The 23,077-nt window shown below is 41.9% G+C and overlaps 1 protein-coding gene across 1 annotated transcript; it reads left to right on the top strand.

Moving 5' to 3' along the window:
• Positions 1 to 8,525: 8,525 nt before the first annotated feature.
• PTGER4 (prostaglandin E receptor 4) lies at positions 8,526 to 21,703 on the top strand. The gene is made up of 3 exons (XM_019982995.2): positions 8,526 to 9,088; positions 9,547 to 10,474; positions 19,768 to 21,703. Exons 2-3 carry the CDS (start codon positions 9,590 to 9,592, stop codon positions 20,359 to 20,361), a joined length of 1,479 nt encoding a protein of 492 aa, XP_019838554.2. The 5' UTR covers positions 8,526 to 9,088; positions 9,547 to 9,589; the 3' UTR covers positions 20,362 to 21,703.
• The last annotated feature ends 1,374 nt before the right edge of the window (positions 21,704 to 23,077 follow it).

Below are 23,077 nucleotides of genomic sequence, written 5' to 3'. Positions count from 1 at the left end.
TGCTGGATCTCCAATACTTTGGCCACTGGATGCAAAGAGCCAACTCATTGGAAAAGAAGCTGATGATGCGAAAGATTCAGGGCAGGAGGAGAAAGGGGCGACAGAGGATGAGCTGATTGGATGGCATAATCGACACAATGGACATGAGTTTCAGCAAACTCTGAGACTTAGTGAAAGACAGTGAAGCCTGGTGTGTTGTAGCGCATGGGGTCGAAAAAAGTCAGACACGATTTAGCAACTGAACAACAACAGTTTCCTCAAGATCCATTCTCTGAATTCTCAGAAACTTTCTCTGCTCTAGCCATTGGCCTATAGAATGTGCAGCTATCTTTTCTGAAGCATCAAACACAGTGTTTGAGAAGCTCTGAGCCAGAATATGCGTAAAGCTTCCTGTACTGTGAGTGGAAGATAACTTGTTGTTAACTAAAGAGACATCTTGAAGGGAAACAAACTAGACTCTGGTTAGAAAATACCACCTCTTCAGAATGGCCATTACTGCTCTCAAATCTAAATGAAGCATTGATGCCAGGTTGTAAATATCTAAGTGTATGTGCTCACTTGAATGTTTCCCTTTCTGGACAGTAAGCTTTTTCCCCTTACACAAAGTTACATAAGGGCAGGAACTGTTTATTTTGTTCAGAGGATGCACTCAGAGGTTATCCTAGTCCTTTACACAAGTACTTGTTCAATGGATGAATGAATGGCAGGCTGAAAGGAGGAAGAAATGTTTGTGACTGGGCAGTTCAAGTGCAATGAGTTCACCAGGTAAAGCACCTCACTCACAGAAGAATGAAAGCATCATGTTTGTCCACGTCCTGGGTCAACTGAGAGATCTGTGTCTGAGGATGCACGCGGGGATGCATTTATTGGTAGGCTGGGGGCACTGACTTGTGTGTATGTCTATTTAGGTTGGATGTGTCTGCATATAAGTATCAGAAATGAAGAGACTACTGTGAGACTAGATGCAAAGTGGAATTTGTATGGATGACAAAGGTCAAGAGGGTAAGTTCTGAACACTCATGTTACTCTGGATTTGCCATGCATTGTGCTAGCAGACTAGCAGTTTTTGCAGGACAGGTTTCCAGTGGCACCCTGGATAAGCTGATGCAAGTCAAGGGACCTCATAGCTATAGACAGTACCTGGCAGAACAGGTTGAGCCCTGTCCAAGAACAGCTACTTTCCCCATCATATCTTTGCTCACAAAAATGCTTGCTTTTTTTCTATCCATTTTTATTTAAAAAGGCCCCCCCAGTCTTCCTCCCCTCTGCAAGTTCCCCACATTGGTTCCTTGCTTCCAGGGAGAGTTGCATTCATTTCTTCCAAATAAAAGTGCCTTGGTTCTTCTTATAAATATCTCAAAAAAAATTTTTTTTATGTTTAAGCATATTTATTATCTATAATAGCAAAAATTGGAAACATCCTAAAAGTTGAACATTAAAGGAACTATTAAATAAATTCCAAACATTACTAGAAATTAATTAAGCTATTTAAAAGGAAATAATTTCATTAAATTGGGAAATTGTAATTTTAGGTTATAGAGTAGAGAATACAGAACTTATATATACAATACAGTTCCAAGTTTTCAATAGAGCAATAGAAACTTACATATGTTTAGAAAAAAGATAATCAAAATTCAAGAAAATATTAACATTGATTATTTCTAAGTTGTGGGATTACAGGTTTTTTTACTTTTTTCTTTATATTGTCCTTTAGTTTCTAAATTATCTATATACATTTTTCATATATATGTATATATATACACACATATATATACATATATATTAATATTTTTTTAAGATACATAGATCATCTTTTTCTAAAGAATTTATCCATCAGAAGATGGTTTTTAGAAAGGACATTAGTTCCAGTAAAATGTTACATTTCTGATCTTCCAAAGAATAAATTCTCTCCAAACATAAATCAACTATTTTCTTTTTTTTTTGTTAGAGTCAATAAACAAATGCACTGTGTGCATATATTTTATTTTTTATTGTAAAGTAAAAAATAATAATAATAATAAGCACATTAAAAAGAAGGAAAAAAAGAAGAAAAAAAGAAAAAAATCTCAAAAATTTAAAAAAAAAAAAGGAAACTTATTTTGGAAGAAAACCAGGTAAATTCTGTGTCTGAGTAAAATTTACTAATATCAGCTCAATAGCTATACTGTGATTACAGTCAATATTAGGTGTACTCTTGAGAAATTATCTAATAAATTTAACGTAAGTAGGCAATAGGAATCATCACTTTGAAAGTAATTCTTTCATTCTCACGAAGGGAAGGAAAGGGGATTGACTAAACTATCTTATTTGTTATTGTTATTGTTTAGTTGCTAAGTCATGTCCAACTTTTTTGTGACCCCATGGACTATAGCCCCACCAGGCTCCTCTGTCCATGGGATTTCCCAGGCAAGAATACTGGAGTGGGTTGCCATTTCCTCCTCCAGGGGAGCTTCCTGACCCAGGGATCGAACTCACATCTACTCCATTGATTGACAGGTGGATTCTTTACCACTGAGCTACCAGGAAAGCCCAAAATTATCTAATAAATACCTTAATTCTCTTTCTGTGATTATATATATACAACCAGTCTTTAGATATTTTGGGCAAGGCAGAGGCAAAAATAAGTTCTATCAAAGTAATATATACTCAATTTATTATGATGCCCTCTAAAACATCAGGGATGATAAGTGCTTTATGCATAAATTTGGGGAACATAACTGTATGTAAAAATAATTATTTTTAATATGTGCCATAAATTTTCTTCATGTGGATTACTATATTACTTAAACTTCAAAAGAATCAACGTAGTAAAAACTCCTTTTCAGTAAGGTTTAGGCAACTTAACTTACTTACTATGACCTTCAATCCAGACTTTTTTTATCCCAAAGCCAATGATACTGAGGAAGAAAAAAAGAAGACTAACAGTCATATGGCTGTAGTTCCTGGGCTACGAAATACAGAGGTTAGAGATAGAGGTTTGGGGATTGGACAGACCTAGATTTAAATCTTTGTTCTGTCATTTATCAATACTGTGATCTGTAATTTACTCAACCTCTCTGTGCTAGGTGGGGTGATTATTTGCAAGCAATAGAAACTGAGCATGATCAATTTAAGTAGGAAAATAATTTATTGGAAAGACAATCAACAGACAAGGTATCAACTGGAAGACAGGCAGAGCAAACTCAGCCAGGGTCACACTGAATCAAGATGGTCAGAAAGCCTCAACCAGCAGCCAGTGGGACCCTTCACATTGCCATCCCCAAATGCTTTGCAGTCTTTTAAGAAATGACAATGTCCTTCTCCACATTCCTCAACCAAGTATCAGTTAGCTCACCTGTAAATGGCCTACTACTATGTAGTACCTTCTTCATAGGTTTCTTGGGTGGTTAGATGACATATGCATAAATCATTCAGCACACTGTCTCACACAAGCTAAGCACTGGATAAATTTCAGCTGGCCTAATTTTTGTGCCTTTGAGCAAGTCACATAGCTTTTCTGGGCCCACAGTCTCATTACTGAAGACCGATGATTCCAATCATACTGTTCTGTCAGCACAGGGTAACTGCCTAAACAAGCAGCCCCTCAAATCTCAGGGGATTATTTCTCTTCATTTCATTGTCCAGTGAAGGTCACTGGGATTAGAATGAGGTCCTCACTCCATGCAGGTATACAGGAACCCAGTTACCTTCTACCTAGTTGTTCTGCCATACACCAGGGCCTTGTATCCTGTTGGCAGAAAAGGGAAGATAGACAGCACAGAGGATCAGGGTCCTTTAGGGACCAGGCCTGAAAGTGATACACATCACTTCCTCCTATTTCCACTGGCCAGAATACAGCCACATGAGCCTCAGCTAGTCACAAGAAGTCTGGGAAATGCCATCCAGTTATGTGTTCAGGATAAAAATGGAAACAGGATTTGGTAAAGCATGGGTCTCCATCACACCCACCTAACACCTTCAGAGGGTTACTAAGAAGAGCACAGTTCAGTTCAGTTCAGTTGCTCATTCGTGTCTGACTCTTTGTGACCCCATGGACTGCAGCACACCAGGCCTCCCTGTCCATCACCAACTCCTGGAGTTTACTCAAACTCATGTCCATTGAGTTGGTGATACCATCCAACCATCTCATCTTCTGCTGTCCCCTTCTCCTCCTGCATCCAATCTTTCCCAGCATCAAGGTCTTTTCCAATGAGTCAGCTCTTTGCATAAGGTGGCCAAAGTACTGGAGTTTCAGCTTCAGCATCAGTCCTTCCAATGAATATTCGGGACTGATTTTCTTTATGTTGGATCTCCTTTGCAGTCCAAGAGACTCTCAAGAGTCTTCTCCAATACCACAGTTCAAAAGCATCTCTACGGTGCTCAGCTTTCTTTATACTCCAACTCTCAGATCCGTACATGACTGCTGGAAAAACCATAGCCTTGACTAGACGGACCTTTGTTGGCAAAGTAATGTCTTTGCTTTTTAATATGCTGTTGGTCATAACTTTTCTTCCAAAGAGAAAGTGTCTTTTTATTTCATGGCTGCAGTCACCATCTGCAGTGATTTTGGAGCCCCCAAAAATAAAGTCAGCCACTGTTTCCACTGTTTCTCCATCTATTTGCCATGAAGTGATGGGACTGGATGCCATGATCTTAGTTTTCTGAGTGTTGAGCTTTAAGCGAACTTTTTCATTTTCTTCTTTCACTTTTGAATGCAATTGTGAAAGTTCCGTGGAAAGCAGTCAACAAGCTATAGAAAATAAGGGTGTTGATGACTAAACCAGGGAGTCTCTGTGTATTTTCTGAAGTGCTAAAATATACAGCAATTCGGGGGAAGTGAGAAGAAACTAAAATATAATCAGCATGTCCATCTTCCTGTAGAAGAGACACCTGGACTTATAAGACTTTATCTCTCCACCTGTACCTTCCAAAATGAGCAAGATAGTTAGGGAGTTTGGGATTGACATGTACACACCGCTATATTTAAAATGGATAACCAGCAAGGACCTACTGAATAGTAAATGAACTCTGCTCAATGTGGTATGGCAGCCTGGATGGGAGGGGAGTTTGAGGGGGAGAATGGACACTTATATATGTATGGCTGAGTCCCTTCACTGTTCACCTGAAACAATTACAACATTGTTTGTTAATTGGCTATACTCCAATACAAAACAAAAAGTTTCTTTTTAAAAATGATCAACATTAATTAAATAATCTTCTTTCTTTGTCCATTAGCCCAGTTTACAATGGGAGTGCAGTGGAAATACCTGTCTGGAAAAAGAAGAGGGGAAGAATAAAAAGGTAGAAAGCTGTCACTTTGATGAGTGAAACTGTCAGAGAAGAAGCAAGCCTGAAGCAATCACTTGGTGGCGACCAGCCTCCACAGTGGTAATTTAGGCCCACATGAAGATGCTGAGGAGTCAATCACAGTATTAACATGTATAACAGCCCTAAGCAGCAGAATCAGCACAAAACTTATGCTTGGAAAATGAAAATAATTAGGTGCACATTTAAAATGCACCGCTAAAAAGGGAGAGACCAAAGCCACAATCATGGACCTCTTTTCATGCCCAACATCAGGTTAATGTCATACTTGTAATTTACTAAACCAGTTGGGTGAGCATGTGGAAGACAGATGTGGCCATGGGCACTGGGTTATCTGCACCAGATCAACACCTTTTTCACCTTTTTGAGTATCTAATGGCCAGTCCTGAATGACACAGAGCAGGTTTTGTGTGGGCTTTGCTACGTGAATATTAGCTGTTTAGGAATGCTCTAAGATCTGGCCAGCTTTGCCTCAGTATGTGGTCCAGGCCAGATCTGATTCATCCTGCTACCTTCCTCCCAGGAACTAGCCCCTTTGTTAACCATTCTTTTGACTCAAGGAAGATTCAACCTAGTCAAAGGGAATGTAGTTGGTAGCCTCCAAGTGGACTCTGCTTTTAAGAGTTCCTGCCTTATGATGTTGACCTAAAAGAATAGTCCAGTAATTAGCTAGCAGAGAGCAATCAAAAGGATCAGTGGGGCCATTCTTGGACTAGTGCAAACCTTCAGGGAGGATTTGATGACAGAATTGAAACAGGGACTTGCAGTGTAGAGTAGGGATTGAGGCAGAAATGGCAAGAGAGGAAATAAATCAATGCTTAGAATAAATTTTTTTTCATAAAATACACAAACAATGACAAGAATTGTCAAAGAATCAAATGACAAAGAATCATGGTGATTCTTTGTTTTCTTTCGCAACGTACATTCCCAGGAGAGTGTGAGGGACACTGAACAACAGTGTCCCAGTTTTTCAAATAAAGAAAATAAAATATTCATTTCCAAATTTTCAACTTCTACTTTTGAAGGCTTAAACTTAAGTTTTAAGAATCATGTACCAAGAGACGGTAGAGGTAAACCTCCTAACATTTTTTCAGTCTGATGTTCTGGATTCTTATTTATTTTCATTTTCGTAAAGCTACTTTGGAAAGTGAATGCAAATGAGTAGTAAGAAAAACAGCTCTATTGGTAACAAGTCCAGTTTATCAGCAATGTGCTAAAATCTCTAATCCTAATTCTCTCAACAGAGCGCCTCAACTTTTATATTTAAAATACTCTTCATCATGAAAAGTTAACAAGGACCAACTCAAATTGTTCTCCATTTTAGGAACTTCAAATGCAAAGAGAACTGGAAAAAAAATTTTATTAGCAGAGGGTGATTATAAGTGGAACTTCCCACCTCCCCTTCAAACTCTTACTAACAACCACCTGACAGGGTGACAGTGATGCAATGTGGTCACAAAAGATTGGGGGTAGAACGTGCAGTTTCCTTTTTCAATGCTGACACAATCCTACAGCTTACTACTTAACAGGAAGCACAGACAACAGAAGTGGTTATACTGGATTAGGGCTCTGAGAAACTGACGGATCTCCATCAGTTCTTTTTACATCTGCTACCAAATGTGTTTCTTTCCGAACCCCTGATATTCATGTGGAAACAATACAAACAACAGATTGATGTTATATCAATATATCACATGGTGTCTTATACAATTACGTCCTGTAATTAGCTGAAAACTGGAATGCTTTGTTCCTCCTATTACTCGTTTGTTACTGTGTCACTTGAGAATAACTGGAGCACCAGATAAATTCTTAGTTTTGTACATTCACGAAATAATAAAGGCATGAGTGCCCGCTTTTGCATATAAAAGGATCAAGTTATTTATCCTGTGAGGAGATGCATTATTTTAAAATGCATGTATCGACCTCGGGAAAGAGATCCTAGGAACTGAAATTATGAAGGCTCACACAATCTCACTTTATGGTTTAAAAAAAATGGTGAAGCGGTTATAATTATGCCATAAAGTTTTACAATCATTTTTTTTTTTTTTTAGTTTTCAGTTCTGACTTTAGCAAGTAAAATATTAATAGAACAGTTCTGACTGTAGCAAGTAAAATAGAAAGAAGGGGATAACGAAAAGAAGCCAAATTGTAATTCAAAGATTAAAAGGTAGAGCAAATAGGCTTTTCCAAGAGTTGACCGGTGAGGTAGTGACTGGACAATTCCTTTACTTGAAAACAATCCCAGTATCAGCCTTTCCAAGAATTCATGGTGAAGGTGTCTAAATCTGACTGTTAACCGAGCCCAGACACGAAACTCAGTCTAACCGTTCTCACGGGGCGGAGAAGTTCCCCGAAGGAGGACAAAGGTCTCCGCGGTTCGACAGGCAGCCCTCCGCAGTCACTGTCCGTTCCCTGGAGGGCCGCGCGCCGGCTCTCCGCAGCCGCAGTCTCTGCCACTTGCGACCGAAGACGTTGCTGTCCCGGCTTCCCCCCACCCCCTCACCTATTGTTTTTTTTTAATTGTCTCGGCACTGCCAACGAACTCCTTTCGTGGTGAGAGGATGGATTCCTCGTCGTTTCCCCGCCTAATCCTGATGCCCACTCTTCCATCCAGCCACCACGACAGTCACGCACACCCTTACTTCTGATCCGGGGCCACTCGCGCACGCACCCTATTTCTCCTCCCAGAGCCGCGCGCGCGCACACACACACACACCTCGACACCTCCTAGGTAGAGTCCTAAGCCGCTGACCTCCCTTCCCAGCACCCAGATGTTGCAACTCGGCTGAAGAAGGTGCGAGAAATAGCCCACTTGGAGAAGGAGGCAGCGAGGAAGAAAAGATGAGGGTTTCAGAGCTGTCCGCCCTGGATGCCGAGTTCAAAGTAGCTAAGAGGGTGCACAGGAGAATACCGGGACTCCCCCAGGGTCCCCGCGGACCGCGACCTTTCAGCACCACCTGCCTGGAGCAGGGAGGCCAAGCCTCCACCATCCCAGCCCCGCGGTGGGCTGGAAAGCCGCAGGCAAGCAGCTGGCAGAGGCGCGGTGGGACCCGCGCCGCCGGGGGCCCCGCCCTCCGGCCCGCAGCGCTTCCTCGCCGGGCACAGGAGCGAGCGAGCGCCCCACCCACTTCACATCTGGCCAATGGGCGCCCAGGCCGCGCGCTGTGTGGCCCCGCCCCCACCAGGGAAACTTGAAGCTGCAGGAAAGTTTGTACAGAGGCTGGACTGGCAAGAGCGGAGCTGGAAACCCGGCAGCCCGAGAGGAAGATGAACCGCCCCAGGTCAGAGCCTCGGGCAGAGGGGACCTCAAGCCGCCCCCAGGGCGTCAGAAGCGGCCTCAGCTGTAGCCACCAGCCCCGGTAGCCGCCCGCGCTGCCCTGGGCTGGGGAGGAGGGCTGCCCGAGCCCGGTACCCAGGCTCGGTGCCACCAGCGCTTTGCGCCGCACACCTGAGAGCTGTCCGCCCACGGACGATTCCCGCGGGCTCCGCAAAGCTTAGATCGTCTTTGAAGAAACGAAGGAAAAGACGAAGGAAAAAAGCAATCCATGATAAGGCTTCACTGACCCATTTCGCTGCCCTTCTGTTTCTCCAAGTTTTTGAAAGCTGACCACTGACCCCAGTTCCGGAAAACTGGCAGCCACCGAGAGCAGGCTCTGAGAAGGCAGAGGCTTGGCAAGCTCCACATTGAGCAGGGCACGGCTGAGGGCAGGTTGAAGGCTTGTCCAGGACATCTGAGGCTTGACCCTGGGGGCTTACGTAATTGCAACCTCCGCGGCTTCCACAGGTGAGACAGGGTTGGGGGCACTGGGCAGAGAGCGGTGCGGGCGCCCCTTGAGCGTAGCCAGGAAATGAAGAGTGCTCTCTTCAAATTATCTTCCATAACTTGTTTTCAGCGAGACTTTTATTGACTCAGAATCTGTCGGGAAAACGAGCAAGCCACTTTTCCCTTGAGATAGGTCTTGTTCATCTTGGCAATGGAATGAGTTGGGTTGGGGAGAGGAGAGAAAGACCGTATCAACGTATAAATATTAATGCCCGTAGAGTGGTGCTGCCGGCAGGACTTATCCGGAGCCTGGAGATTTAGGTAGCTGAGTTGGTAAGTGGCTACAGTCCACAATGTTGGATCGAGTTGCTCCCCCCGATCTCTCATCAGCATATTGTTTCTTGGGAGCGGGTCTGACACCTTTTTGCAGGTGATAATTTCTCCTCATCGCTTCTTCGTCTCTCTCCTATTCTCCACAGACCCAGCCTTGCAGTCCAAGGCAGTGTACCGTCGGCCACCACCATGACCGCCCCTGGGACCAATGCATCATCCTCCCAGGCCTCCAACCCACTGAACAGCCCAGTGACCATCCCGGCGGTGATGTTCATCTTCGGGGTCGTGGGCAACCTGGTGGCCATCGTGGTGCTCTGTAAGTCGCGCAAAGAGCAGAAGGAGACAACTTTCTACACACTGGTATGCGGGCTGGCGGTCACCGACCTGCTGGGTACGTTGCTGGTGAGCCCGGTGACCATCGCCACCTACTTGAAGGGCCAATGGCCCGGGGGCCACGCGCTGTGCGAATACAGCACCTTCATCCTGCTCTTCTTTGGCCTGTCGGGGCTCAGCATCATCTGTGCGATGAGTATTGAGCGCTACCTGGCCATCAACCACGCCTACTTCTACAGCCACTACGTGGACAAGCGGCTGGCGGGGCTCACGCTCTTCGCGGTCTACGCGTCCAACGTGCTCTTCTGCGCGCTGCCCAGCATGGGCCTGGGCAGTTCGCGGCTGCAGTACCCGGCCACCTGGTGCTTCATCGACTGGACCACCAACGTGACAGCGCACGCCGCCTTCTCCTACATGTATGCGGGCTTCAGTTCCTTCCTCATCCTCGCCACCGTGCTCTGCAACGTGCTCGTGTGCGGCGCGCTGCTCCGCATGCACCGCCAGTTCATGCGCCGCACCTCGCTGGGCACCGAGCAGCAGCACCACGCGGCCGCCGCCGCCGTCGCCTTGGCCCCGACAGCCTGCCGGGCTCCCCCGGCCGCCTCCTCCCCCGCCCTGCCGCGCCTCAGCGACTTTCGCCGCCGCCGGAGCTTCCGCCGCATCGCGGGCGCCGAGATCCAGATGGTCATCTTACTCATCGCCACCTCTCTGGTGGTGCTCATCTGCTCCATCCCGCTTGTGGTGAGTGGCAGGGGCCAGGGTCCTACTCGGCCCTTTTCCTGCGTCCACCTTCCTCCTCCATCGCTCGCTCCCTGCTCTCCCTTTCCTCGGCCACAGGCCACCGTGGGGTCCCCACGCCCAGGCTCTTTTTAGGCCCCGTCGCTAACTAGGTGCAGCAGGTGCTTTTCCCCTACATCGCCGAGTTTCTTTCCCCGAAAGCCTAGTTTCCTCTCCCTCCCGGGACAGCCCCTACATCAGGCTGCCTGACAGTGGCCTTGAGCCTTCCGAGAACACGGGCGCGCTCTCCGTCGGATGTAGAGAGGAAACCGCTGTAGTATGACTGAGCCCCATCCTCAGGCGGAATCCGAACCATCGGGGCCGGTGATTTCTTTGGTGTCCACTCCTTACAGTTGTAGGGTTTTTAGTGTTCTGATTTATGTCCTTTTTTTAAAGTTTTCTTTTGGTAGCTTATGTCGAATTTTAGAGCTTGAAGGGATATTGGATGCATTTTGGTCTAACTCCTTTACTTTACACTGGGAATTACTTGCTTAAAATAATCCCGCAGAACTAGACGGTCAAGCTAAATTCCTTGCTCTTTGCCATGCAGTGAGTCCCCCAGGAAAACATCTCGGTGCACATGTGGCCCTCCGTGGGCAAGGCCCAGAGCTTCATTCTTTCTAGGGGCCAGGAAAGCAAGGTGTTTCAGGGGACCTGTTGAGGATAGGCTGATGCACCTGGGGTATTGAATTCACATTCTCAACTGTAAGAGATAGAGTGCCTTTCTAGAGAGATGGGGCTTTAGAGATGGTCACCTTATTTATTGCCAAGCCAAAGCTTTGCAACTTGAGATGAACCTCAGACCAATCTAACCCCAAGGCTGCTTCTGTAATATGACGTCATGTCTCCCTCCTAGAACACTTCTAATTTTGGCCTTCAAAACAGTGTGTGTGAGTTTGCGTTTTGGTACGCTTTAAGGACACCATCTTCTTTAACATTGCCTGTGCATTAACTTTTCAAATGTTTTAAAATGTTACAAGCAGAAAGTTTGAAAGTCTGCCTAGCTCTCCTCTCTTTGCACTAGAAACCCATGGGCAGATGCACATAATACTTCATCTAGAGTTTCTCGTGAAAGCAACTAGTCGAGTTTTTCTATATCTCAAAACACCACATTCCTGGAAATTCTAAACTATCAACTTGAAAAAGTTGGTTTTGTTTTTTTTGAATGCTGATTGGGAGCATGAGAAAATAAATGTTATAGGCTATTATTCCATCTTTTCCTTTACTAATACTATTCAGAGATTTTAAGATAAAAATATTATATCATAAAATTGATGTTATATCTAATAAAATATTTTAATATAAAATATTATATAAAATTACAGATGGATAAAATTCCTTCCATCTGTAAATGGAACTCCAAGGTGGCGGAGAGCCGGTGTACAGTAGCTTCTTGCCAATTTGTATAAACAGAAGTAAATATAATTGGCCAGAAGGGCCTTTAAACCCTCCCAGGACCCAGGATAATTTAGAGAGTTAATTGAGCCACATAAACATATTTTACTGTCTGTAATGGCACCTTTAGAATAGAGGGAGATTTTAGAAGAAACAACTCTCTGGCTGGGGCCTCCTTCTGTGGCCTCTGCCTTATGTTTTACAGAACAGTAAATGCCAGAGTGAGTGGTTGTTATTTACAGAACATTCACTTTAAAGAACTGAGGAATCAGAGCTAGAGGTTTAGCAACACGCACATAACTTTTAAACTGTGTTTTGGTTGGAGGCAAGCATGCAAAGCTGTTGATGACCACACAGTCACAGATGAACTGTTCTCTTCAAAGCCTCTTATGGGCTGAAATGGTAGATCTGATGGCAAAGCCATTTATCACAAAGCCTTTGACATTATTTGAGGAACAAGAGGCAAGAAATTATAGGAGTTATATTTGTGGTTTGCAGACTGACCACATCTAAACTAACAAGGATTGTCTACTCTTTGTAAAGTCAGTGTTGTGTAGTGATATTAACCTTTTTACCCTGCAAATTGAAAATGGCTCAGCTGAGAAATAATCACATAGACATACCTTTGGAAGTAATAAGAAATCATACAAGTAATGGTAGCTTCAGAATAGATCTAATTGTAAATTAATGATAAGAATGATGTCATTATATTATTCACCCGCCCACAGTTTAGCAATGACTGAAAGAATTAAAAGGGAAGCATTCACAGCTGTAGCCTTCCTTGGATCACTTTTACAACTTTCTTGGTTTGTTGTTTTTTTCCACATTTCTCACATTCATATTGTAATTTGAGTTGAAAATTTCTGAACTCTGACTTTTAAAACAGTCAGATCTATCTTCAGTTTCAAGGAAACTAATGAAGAATCTCTTTTAACTTTATCAAATCAAGTTGGTTGGTAATCCTATTGGAGGCAAATCAAACCCTTCCAAACACTTAAAATGCCTTGGAAATAACAGAGCAAATATACTTTATGTGTAGCTTCACAAACCTTGACTTACAATACATAAGGAAAACAAGCATCACTGCAAAGCGGCCACATTTTTGTCTTTCGGATACCAGAGAAAGAGAAACGACAGTGGCTCTTAGAAGGCAGTTGGTATTGAATTTAGTATAAAAGTCAATTTTAATTTGTTCTCCAAAATATATATATCTCATAAAATAGATTTGGAATGGAAATTTGAGAAAGGTTGGAAAAATTAATTGCAGTTATATGAAGAACTGTGCTGAAGTTGCAAAATTTTCTAAAGTGAGTCATAAGCAATGAAGAGAAAAGATGTAAATACAATCAACAGGGAACATTGCATGACAAGGTTTAGTGGGACAAGGTTAATGTCATTTTGTCTGTTCTGTTTATAAGCAGTCTCTGGTTTTTGAAATACAAGAGAAGCTAAAGAAATGAAAGAGTTTATGCTCAAAATAAATAAAAGGGAATGAATTCTTTAGAAATATGCAAGTGAGACAGCCTAAGGTCCTGGTGTTAAATGCTGCAGCTGGATCAATGTCTGGTACCTAATTTTGTTACTAATGTTAGACATTGTTGTAATCCAGTCTTTGGCCTCAGGGCTAAACGGTTACACTACAGGATTTGAAAGGCATTTTCCCCCACGCACAGGCATGCTATGGCAGTATTTATTGCTTACTTGTTTCTTTTATTTTCTTTCTTCTTACTCTGAAGTAGCAAGCCTTCACCTCTATTAAAAGTAGAATGGCCAGTTTGATTCATCTTCTGCCTGGGAGGAGTGAAACTTAGGAAAATAGCTTCCTTTAAGTGTTTATTTGGTTCCTTACTATAAACTAGTTGTCTGTATAAGCCTTCATCAGCATTTGATCGCCAAAGGTTTATTAGAGCAGAGGAAAACTGTGTAAGTAGATACACTTTTGTTTACTGCGGGCAGACTGGAAGTGGAAACTAAAAGAAACTGATGGGGTTCCAGATGAGTTAAAAATCACATAGGTGCATGAAGAATGCCATAAATCCAGGCACTATTACAGCGGAACCTGAAGGATTATTTTTTTCAAATAAATTTGGCTAAATTTTTAAAAAGTAGCAATTCCCAAAAGCAGAATTTTAACCAGAACATAAAATTGCAGATCCAGGAGTAGTACCTTGAAGACTGTGGAGCAGCACATAAAAGTAAGGTTGTTTTCCCTGCTTCTCCTCTGAGTCTTTAAAAAAGCTCTAGGAAGAAAAGAGGGCTGACCAATATTTTCTCTGTCTCTGCACCTCAGATTCCTCAACTGCAGATAATGACTTTATTTCATGCTATTTCCTGGGTGGCTGGGAGTGAGTCCTAGTCTAAGGCTCTTTTCACCATGCTTTGCTGACCTGTCAAGGCTTGATTTTATGGAACATCTGCTAACAAGATCTCTTCCTCCCAGAGCTGAAGTGATTCTTGAAGGTTCTTGTTAGAATGTTCAAAGTTAAGGGTTCAAAGAAACTAAACACTTCAGAAGTAAATTTTCAGTGTACACACTGACCCGTAGAGGAAAAGCAGTTGCTCTGCAGTTAGATGGCTGGTCAGTGATACAGAGGGAAGGAGAACCGAGCTCTCATTCCACCACCCACCCAAGAACTCTCTCCACTCTCCTTTACTTAGAGATTTTTGTCACTAAATAAAAAAAAAAAAAAAAGGAGGTGGGAAGAATTTCTAGTAACAGCTGTGTCAGTTTTAGACCCTTCACAGGGCAGTTAGATAACTGATCACACATAGAACATTCCTTTCATGTGCTCGGAACAGAACAAGGAGCGCATACAAATCCGATCACAGGTTCTCGTCATTTATTGGAAAGCATTTCTATGTCGACAGTCAACTCCCAAATCAGTCTAATCAAAATTTCAACATTCCTTTTCAATTAGACATTCCCTGCCAACAGGTTAATTCATTAAACAGGAAGTATGTGTTTTAGAGACTATGCGCGTCATTAACTATACCCCAAAGCAACCTCTAAGCTGTGGTTTTCATATTATTGATATATTCCACAGTAGCCAAGCTTCCACATATTTGTACTAAGCCTTTTCATGATTTTGCTTATAAATTATATGGAGCAGAGAGCCAGGATTTGAACAGAACTGGGCATTTATCTTTACAACATGCAGCCTTCCTTATAGCTTTCCCGTCATCACATTTAATTTTGGGTTTATCATATTTTTTCCAAGGTATGTTCCTGAATCCTAATCTCTAGCCGTCCTCAAAAGTTTAGAATATTGTCATGTATGCCAGTGCTAACAATAAGCCACATGTGCAAATCAGCAGCTACTGAAGAAACAGACTAATAAAATTGCAAGAGACTAAATACATTGTTTGTATTCAGTGAATTCTTTTAAGGTGTTTCCCCACCCGCCTCCCACTCAGAGGTTCGGTTTTCTCAGCAGCACGCTCTTCCAACGCTGAAAACTGCCTGAACACGTTTATTGGTGTAACATACAGAGCCTGTTGGACAAGAATTGCAGAAAAGTGCTCTCTCCTCCCTTCGTGACGCTGGAGTCCTGCTGTGGATGGTCCCATCCTAATCTGGGGTCTGCCCCCTTGGGGAAGCAAATCAAGTACAGCCTTTAAAGTGAGGCAGAGATGGCTGTGGTTATTTTGAAATCTAGTGAAGTGCGTGGAGCTTTTGCTCACTTTTGTCTTTTTTTTCTCTATTCAAGTCAGTCTCCATTGAGATCATGCTGCAAAGGAAAGCTCCGTCTTCATTTTTTTTCAAATCATTTTACCAGCTTTTGAGAGTGTTTTCATCTAAATTTGGAACGTTGCTTTTCATACTCATCTTTGTTGCTACCCCATGAGCTCTGCTTTCCTGAGAAGACATAAAATGACCAGGTTCACTAGCTTACATTAATTGTATGCCCACCCCGCCCACACACACCATGGAACACTGAAATAAGGCTCCTTTTCATGCCCTTATAGTTTCCATTACTACTGAGCATGAAGTGAGCCACAAAATAATTCTTTCCTTGCCTCTTGTCACCTTGATTATGAAACTTCACTATTAATTTTTTTTTTTACAACACTGATTTTTCTGAAGGGTCATAGGAATTTTAAAAAATAAATGGTAACTCCTAGTTTATTCCCTTAAATAGCTACAAATTTCATTCCTTCTATAGCCATTTCAGGTGTTAAAAAAATTTACTCCTTTCAGTAGTAAATGTGTTTCCATCGAGGAAGCGGTGGGAGAAACAACTACCAATGAAGTATCTCAATGTTAAAGTTTTAAGAAATGCAAACTTTAGATTAAAAATTCTGTTCTGAAAGAGGGTCTTGAAGTGGCTGGGCAAACCTCTTAGGGAGAGCTGTGTGACCAGCTCCCAAGTAGAGCAACACTGCCACCTACTGGCTAAAAGTCTCAAATTCACCCAAATCCTGCCTTGGGTTTTTTCTAGAGGCTACACTCAGAGGGGAGAAGGAAATGGCAACCCACTCCAGTATTCTTGCTTGGAGAGTCCCAGGGATGGAGAAACCTGGTGGGCTGCCGTCTATGGGGGTCGCACAGAGTCGGACACCACTGAAGCAAGTTAGCTGCAGCACACTCAGGGGAGGGCCTGATACTAAATCCAGATTTAAATCCATCATTTCTTTTACCCTTAAGAACCTACTGTGTGATGTGAGTAAAATATAGACCTCATGCTTTGTATTTTACCAATATTTCCACTGTCAGGAGATAATTCTTAAGTAGAAAGCTAGCTAGCCTGGTAAAACAGAAAAAGCAACATGAAAGTAATTTGGAGACCTGAGGCCCAGGCCAGAATCAGCCACCAACAGGGTGGGGGATCTAAATAAGGTTCTCAAAACTTCCTGGTTTCAGTAACACTTCATCTGAGAAAAGGTCCATAGACCTGAGGGAATCTCTGTGCCCAGGCACAGCTGAGAACCTCAATGAAGAGTATGGTAGGAAGAAATCAAGATGCTTTGTTCCATTGGTTTTTGAAAGGACAGAAGGTCAGTCATCCTTTGTCTTGGTAGAATCATTTATACAAACATAGTTTCTAAAAATATTTTAAGAGTTGTCATCATAGGAACTTCACTGAAGGGGGGTGTGAGTTCTGTCCCTAGTCAGGGAACTTAAGATCTCACATGCTGTGTGGTTTGGGCAAAAAAAAAAAAAAAAGAGTAGCCATCATATACTGTTGTTCATTCTAGTACACTTTTTATTTAGCTGTCTTCCAGAGATCGAGGGAATAATTTCATCTTAGAGCCATTTCACCATTTTATTCTATCAGAGTTACAGGGCTGTATGTAATTGCTTATCCAAAATATTTAGGACCAAGTATGTTTTAAATTCAGAATTTCTTGGCTTTTAGAAAAGTAATTTAGTAATCCACATACAATATGTAATATCCCCATCAGAAACTGGAAAGGGACCTCTGGAGCAAAACATGGGAATATTCACATCAAGAGGAATAAATAAAGTTATAAAGAGCATCATGGTCTAGTCAGTTCAGGTTTTGCAACTGAAAACAAAACAAATGAATATCGAAACAACAGCAACTTCTTGATAAAGGATTATATACCTGTAGTTGATTGAGGTCTTCCAGTATAGGAAGAAGTGGAAATACAGTTACACCCCACTGATCTAGCATCGTTTAGAAATGTTTCATATAAGTTGACTTTTGCAGATTAATGAGAATTATTTACATGTTTTAGACTTCTTTTTATCCAGTCTGTTATAAATCTAAAATATCCCTATTCTTTCTTAGTGATTCATACACCATAAATATTATTATACGTATGACAAAGTGGCAGTGTCATCAACTCTTCTTAATATTAGACATATTTGCCCTTGGTTAAATGGCTCCAGCTATGCTTCTATAGTTCTTTCTTCTTTTTATGGTTTTTAATGCATCTTTCTTGGCCGTGAGACTCACCTCTTACTTCTCCCTGACCTAAAATAATTACTAATAGCAAGTAATAATTATCAAATAATTATATTATCTTAAAAACCACTGTTTTTATATGAATTATTGTGAGATTATTATATAATGATCCTGGTGGAATTAGAAGTAAGACTCAGATAGCATCATCATCCTTTAACAGTAAAATTTTGGGTTTTTTGGTGTGTGTCTTGTGTGTGTGTATTTATATACACATATATTTATTTAGATATAATTGACATGTAACATTATATTTATTTCAAGTGCATAGCATAATGATTTGATATTTGTATATACTGCAAAATAATCACTACTATAAGTCTAATTAACATCCATCCCCACACTTAGTTACAAGATGTTTTTCTCATGATGAGAGCTTTTAAGATCTACTCTTTAGGAGTAGATATGGAAGTGTATGTTTTACAAGTGCTTTTTCGAAGTAGACTCACAGATATAGACAACGAACTAGTGGGTTGCCAGTGGGGAGAGAGAAGGGGGTACAATATAGAGGTAGGGAATTAAGAGGTAAAACTATTAGGTAGTAAATAAGATACAAGGATATATTGTACAACACAGAGAATATAGCCAGTATTATATAATAACTATAAATGGAGTATTACCTTTAATAATTGTGAATCACTATACTGTACACCTGTCATTTACATAATATTGTACTTTAATTTTTAAAAAGAGAGAAAATAAGAAGTACCTTTCCACTAAGGAATAAAATGATAGTTTTCCTCAAATTTACAAATTTATACTCTCTTCAGTGAGTCTGGTCTCTCCAGAGTGCTCCTGGCTGTTTATTCTAAAATGCTCCAGAGATACAGAGGGGTGGATTCCAGTGGAGGCTTCAGGATGGATTCAGAGTGACAGATGTTGAACAGAACTATAGTTCCCAAGCAGCAGGGAGCCATTGAAGGTTTAGCTGCCGAGTAGCATAATCAAATCTGCATTTGAGAAATAATCTTCTGGTGGCAGTTTGGAGGATGGTTTGGAGAGAACAGGAAGTGGAGATGCGAAAGCTAGTTTGGTGGTTGATGCAATAATCTAGGTGAGGAATGCAGTTATAGGGGAAAAAAACTAACTGGGAAAGATTTTCTTTTTTTCTTCTTTTATTATTTATTGACACATAATTGGTTATGGAAAAGGTTTTTGAAGTAAGAGTTGATAACATTAGATTAAATAAAAACTGTTCTCTGGCCATTCTAGATGATAATAGATTCAAATATTGGTTTAAATTTCCAAGTTTAAAAGTTTCTCACTATTCTGTGAGAAAGCACAGAAATGAAGTTAATAAAATTCTTTATGCCTATGTCTCCTGTACACCCATTGCATTCTTTTATCCATCTTTGACCTAGAGAAGATATTCATAAGGTAGTTACTGATATATTAAATTTATACTAACTCGATAAGTGGTAATCGGTGGTCTTCCTGGTTCTATATATGCTGCTCTTGGCACTTTTTTAAACTTTTTAAATTTTTTTGACCATGCTCCAAGGCATGTGGGATCTTAGTTCCCCCATCCAAAGATTGAACCCAGGCCCCTCCATTGTAAATACCAGTCTTAACCACTGAACCACCAGGGAAGTCCCCTCTTGGCACTTACTAACAGAAAAGAGGGCAGCTAATGTTACTAATGGCTCATTCGGTAAAGAATCCACCCGCAATGCGGGAGACCTGGGTTAGATCCCTGGGGCGGGATCTTCCCTCCAGATCCCCTGGAGGAGGTCGTAGCAACCCACTCCAGTATTCTTGTCTGGAGAATCCCATGGACAGAGGAGCTTGGCGGGTTACCGTCCATGGGGTCGCAGAGTCGGACAGACAGCGACTAAGCACTCACAACAAGGTTACTAAGTTAGACGTTGCATGCAAATTTTTTCCCAGTTGATGAATGAATGCTAAACACTAAACGTGGACATCTCCTTTTCGCAGGTGCGAGTGTTCGTCAACCAGTTATATCGGCCGCAACTGGAGCCAGTCATCAGCAAAAACCCTGATTTGCAGGCCATCCGAATTGCTTCTGTGAACCCCATCCTGGACCCCTGGATATACATCCTCCTGCGGAAGACAGTGCTCAGTAAAGCCATAGAGAAGATCAAATGCCTCTTCTGCCGCATCGGCGGGTCGCGCCGGGAGCGTTCGGGGCCGCACTGCTCAGACAGCAGAAGGACGTCCTCCGCCGTGTCCGGCCACTCCCGCTCCTTCCTCTCCCGGGAGCTGAAAGAGATCAGCAGCACGTCGCAGACCCTCCTGTACACGCCAGAACTCAGTGAAAACGGCCTCGGGGGAGGCAGGAATCTGCTGCCAGGTGTGCCCGGCGTGGGCCTGACCCAAATAGACAGCACGTCGCTTAGGACTCTGCGAATATCGGAGACCTCAGACTCCTCACAGGGGCAGGACTCGGAGAGCTTCTTACTGGTGGACGAGGTTGGCGGGAGCTGCAGGGCTGGGCCCGCCCCCAAGGGGAGCTCCCTGCAAGTCACGTTTCCCAGTGAAACGCTGAACTTATCAGAAAAATGTATATAGTAGTAAAGGGAAGACATACAGCACTATTTCTGGAAGCTTCGAAGATCCCGTGCAATAGACACATCAGCGAGCTGTTTGGCCAGTGCTGAGAGGGCTCTTTTCATCCTATCACGCACAGTAGAGAACACCCGGGCTTCTGAGCACTTTGCAGACAGACGAGTTGCTCCTTCTGGGGCCTGAGGTCCGAAGCCTTGGCTGCCACCTCGCTGTGATAATAGCGTTTCGGTGACAACCTGATGGCTGGGAAGATGTACCCTCAGTTTTCCTACTTGACAGGAGGACAGCATAAGTTTTGCTATTTTCATAAAATCAAGAGCTTTATATGTGGCACACAGCAGAAGTCCATGTACAGAAGGGCTCTATTCCAATAAACCATAAAGGACTGTCTTGTGGATGATTTAAGGGTCTCACTAAAGCATGAAATGTGAATTTTATTGTTGTAAATATGATTTAAGGTATTTAAAGTATTTTCTTCTCTGTGAGAAGGTTTATTGTTAATACGAGGTATAACAAAGTTGTGGTAATCCCTCTCCCCCTAGTATAACCAACTGAAGTTGCAGATGTTAAGATATTTTTTCATAACCAAGGTGAGGCCATGGTGTTGAAAATTCAGTGAGTCAGATCTATAAAATAAATACAAATTTTTAAAAGAGTTTAGCACTATTAAAGTAATAAAGCAAAATGCTATTTAAGACATGGACATTACAGGCCGAAATATTAAAATTCTTTCCAAGCTATGTGTAATACATAGTGAAAAACGTTTAGTGATGCTGCATGTATCTATACAGAAAACTGTGATTTCAGGACAACCTAACGTGCTGATAAATATTTTGTACTTGTGTCTTCATTAGCTGGTACTTTTTAAAATGTAACAAAGCTTTTAAAAAGTGTTAGTAACCCATAATTGAAGTGTATAATATAAAAAGTAAGCAGCTTGTTTTCCCCCTTGGAAATGTGTATAGTTTTACTTTCCTAAGGAATGACTTAGAATATTCTTTAAAATTTAAGAGAAAGGCAGATTGCACCATCAAGGGTTTTACGGGAGGTGTGGAAGGATTAGCCTTTCACAAATGTCACAACAGAAGAGGTACAAAACTTGGGCATGTAAGAATCATCTTCTAAAAGTTTTGTGTAATGCCCAGTCATGCTGTACACATATCTGAAGCACCTTTCTCAAAGAAATACTGAGCATGTTTTGTTGCTTACAATGTCTTTGTGAATTGCTTGGTTGTAATTAAATTGAGCCTGATAGTAATGTGGTTTTAAGAAGCAGTTGTGCCAACTGAAATTATTTTGGAGATTATAATAAATAAATACACTCAATTGGAGTTCCATATCATCAGTTTTGGAAACCTGTGTGATTTTTGTGTGTTTCAGGTCATCTTCCATCTTTTGAAATTGAAATATTTTAACTTCTTTATTTTACAAATAATGTCCAATGTAAAGGTGCAAGAACAGTACAAAGCCTTGGAGCCACTTAATAAAGAATGGCATTTAGAAACCAAGATCTGGGTGCAAAGTGTGCTCGAAATGACCAGTCTGTATGGATGGTAGCAGAGACAGTATTATGCTTAACCTGCTACATGTAAAGAATCTAAATGTTCATTATTAAAACATTAGCATAGACTTGTGGCCTTTCCTACTTGTAAATTCTCTAGACCTCTGCTTTTCAAACTTTACCATGCATCAGTCATCTGGAAAGCTCGTGGAAACACTAACTTTCTGATTCAGTAGCTCTGTGCTGTATCCTAGGTATAGTGATGCTGCCAGTATGAGAACATACTTTGAGCAGCAATAATCTCCCGGAGTGGGGTTATAATTTTTTTTTTTGCAATTTTTAAAAGATGTTTTTGAATGATACCAGAAAATCAAGACTGTCATTTTCACAGACCTGATAGCTTAGTGATTTTCAGCTAGCTTAGAAAAGATCTGTTGGACATGGGGAGAGGGAAGGACAGGGTGAGATGTATGGAGACAGTGGGGAGAGGGGAGGAGAGGGTGAAATGTACGGAGAGAGTAACATAGAAACTTACATTACCATATGTAAAATAGATAGCCAATGGAAATTTGCTGTATGGCTCAGGACACTCAAACAAGGGCTCTGTATCAACCTAGAGGGGTGGGTTGGGGAGGGGAGAGGGGAGGGAGGTTCAAAAGGGAAGGGATATATGTATACCTATGGCTGATTCATGTTGAGATTTGACAGAAAACAACAAAATTCTGTAAAGCAATTATCCTTCAATTAAAAAATAAATACATTAAAAAAAATATCCTGGAATCAATCATAATGGAAAAGGAAAAAACAAAACAAAACAAAACCTTCTAAAGTGTTCTATTTTACCATGCTAACCAAAGACTTTGGAAGATGGTCAGGGACAGGGAGGCCTGGTGTGCTACAGTCCATGGGGTAGCAAAGAGTCAAACACGACTGTGCAACTAAACAACAACCAAAGACTAAACACAACGTTTTCAGAGACTATTCTACTTGTTATTTTTCTTCCATGTATATGGACAATGAGACAACATTTCAGTTCAGTTCAGTTGCTCAGTCATGTCCGACTCCATGGACTGTAGCACGCCAGTCTTCCCTGTCCATCACCAACTCCCGGAGCTTACTCAAACTCGTGTCCATTGAGTTGGTGATGTCACCCAACCGTCTCATCCTCTGTCATCCCCTTCTCCTCCTGCCTTCACTCTTTCCCAAAATCAGGGTCTT

The sequence above is a fragment of the Bos indicus genome, chromosome 20, assembly GCF_029378745.1.
Source record: "Bos indicus isolate NIAB-ARS_2022 breed Sahiwal x Tharparkar chromosome 20, NIAB-ARS_B.indTharparkar_mat_pri_1.0, whole genome shotgun sequence".
In the NCBI taxonomy this organism is placed as follows: domain Eukaryota; kingdom Metazoa; phylum Chordata; class Mammalia; order Artiodactyla; family Bovidae; genus Bos; species Bos indicus.
This window is presented reverse-complemented; position numbering and strand designations above follow the sequence as displayed.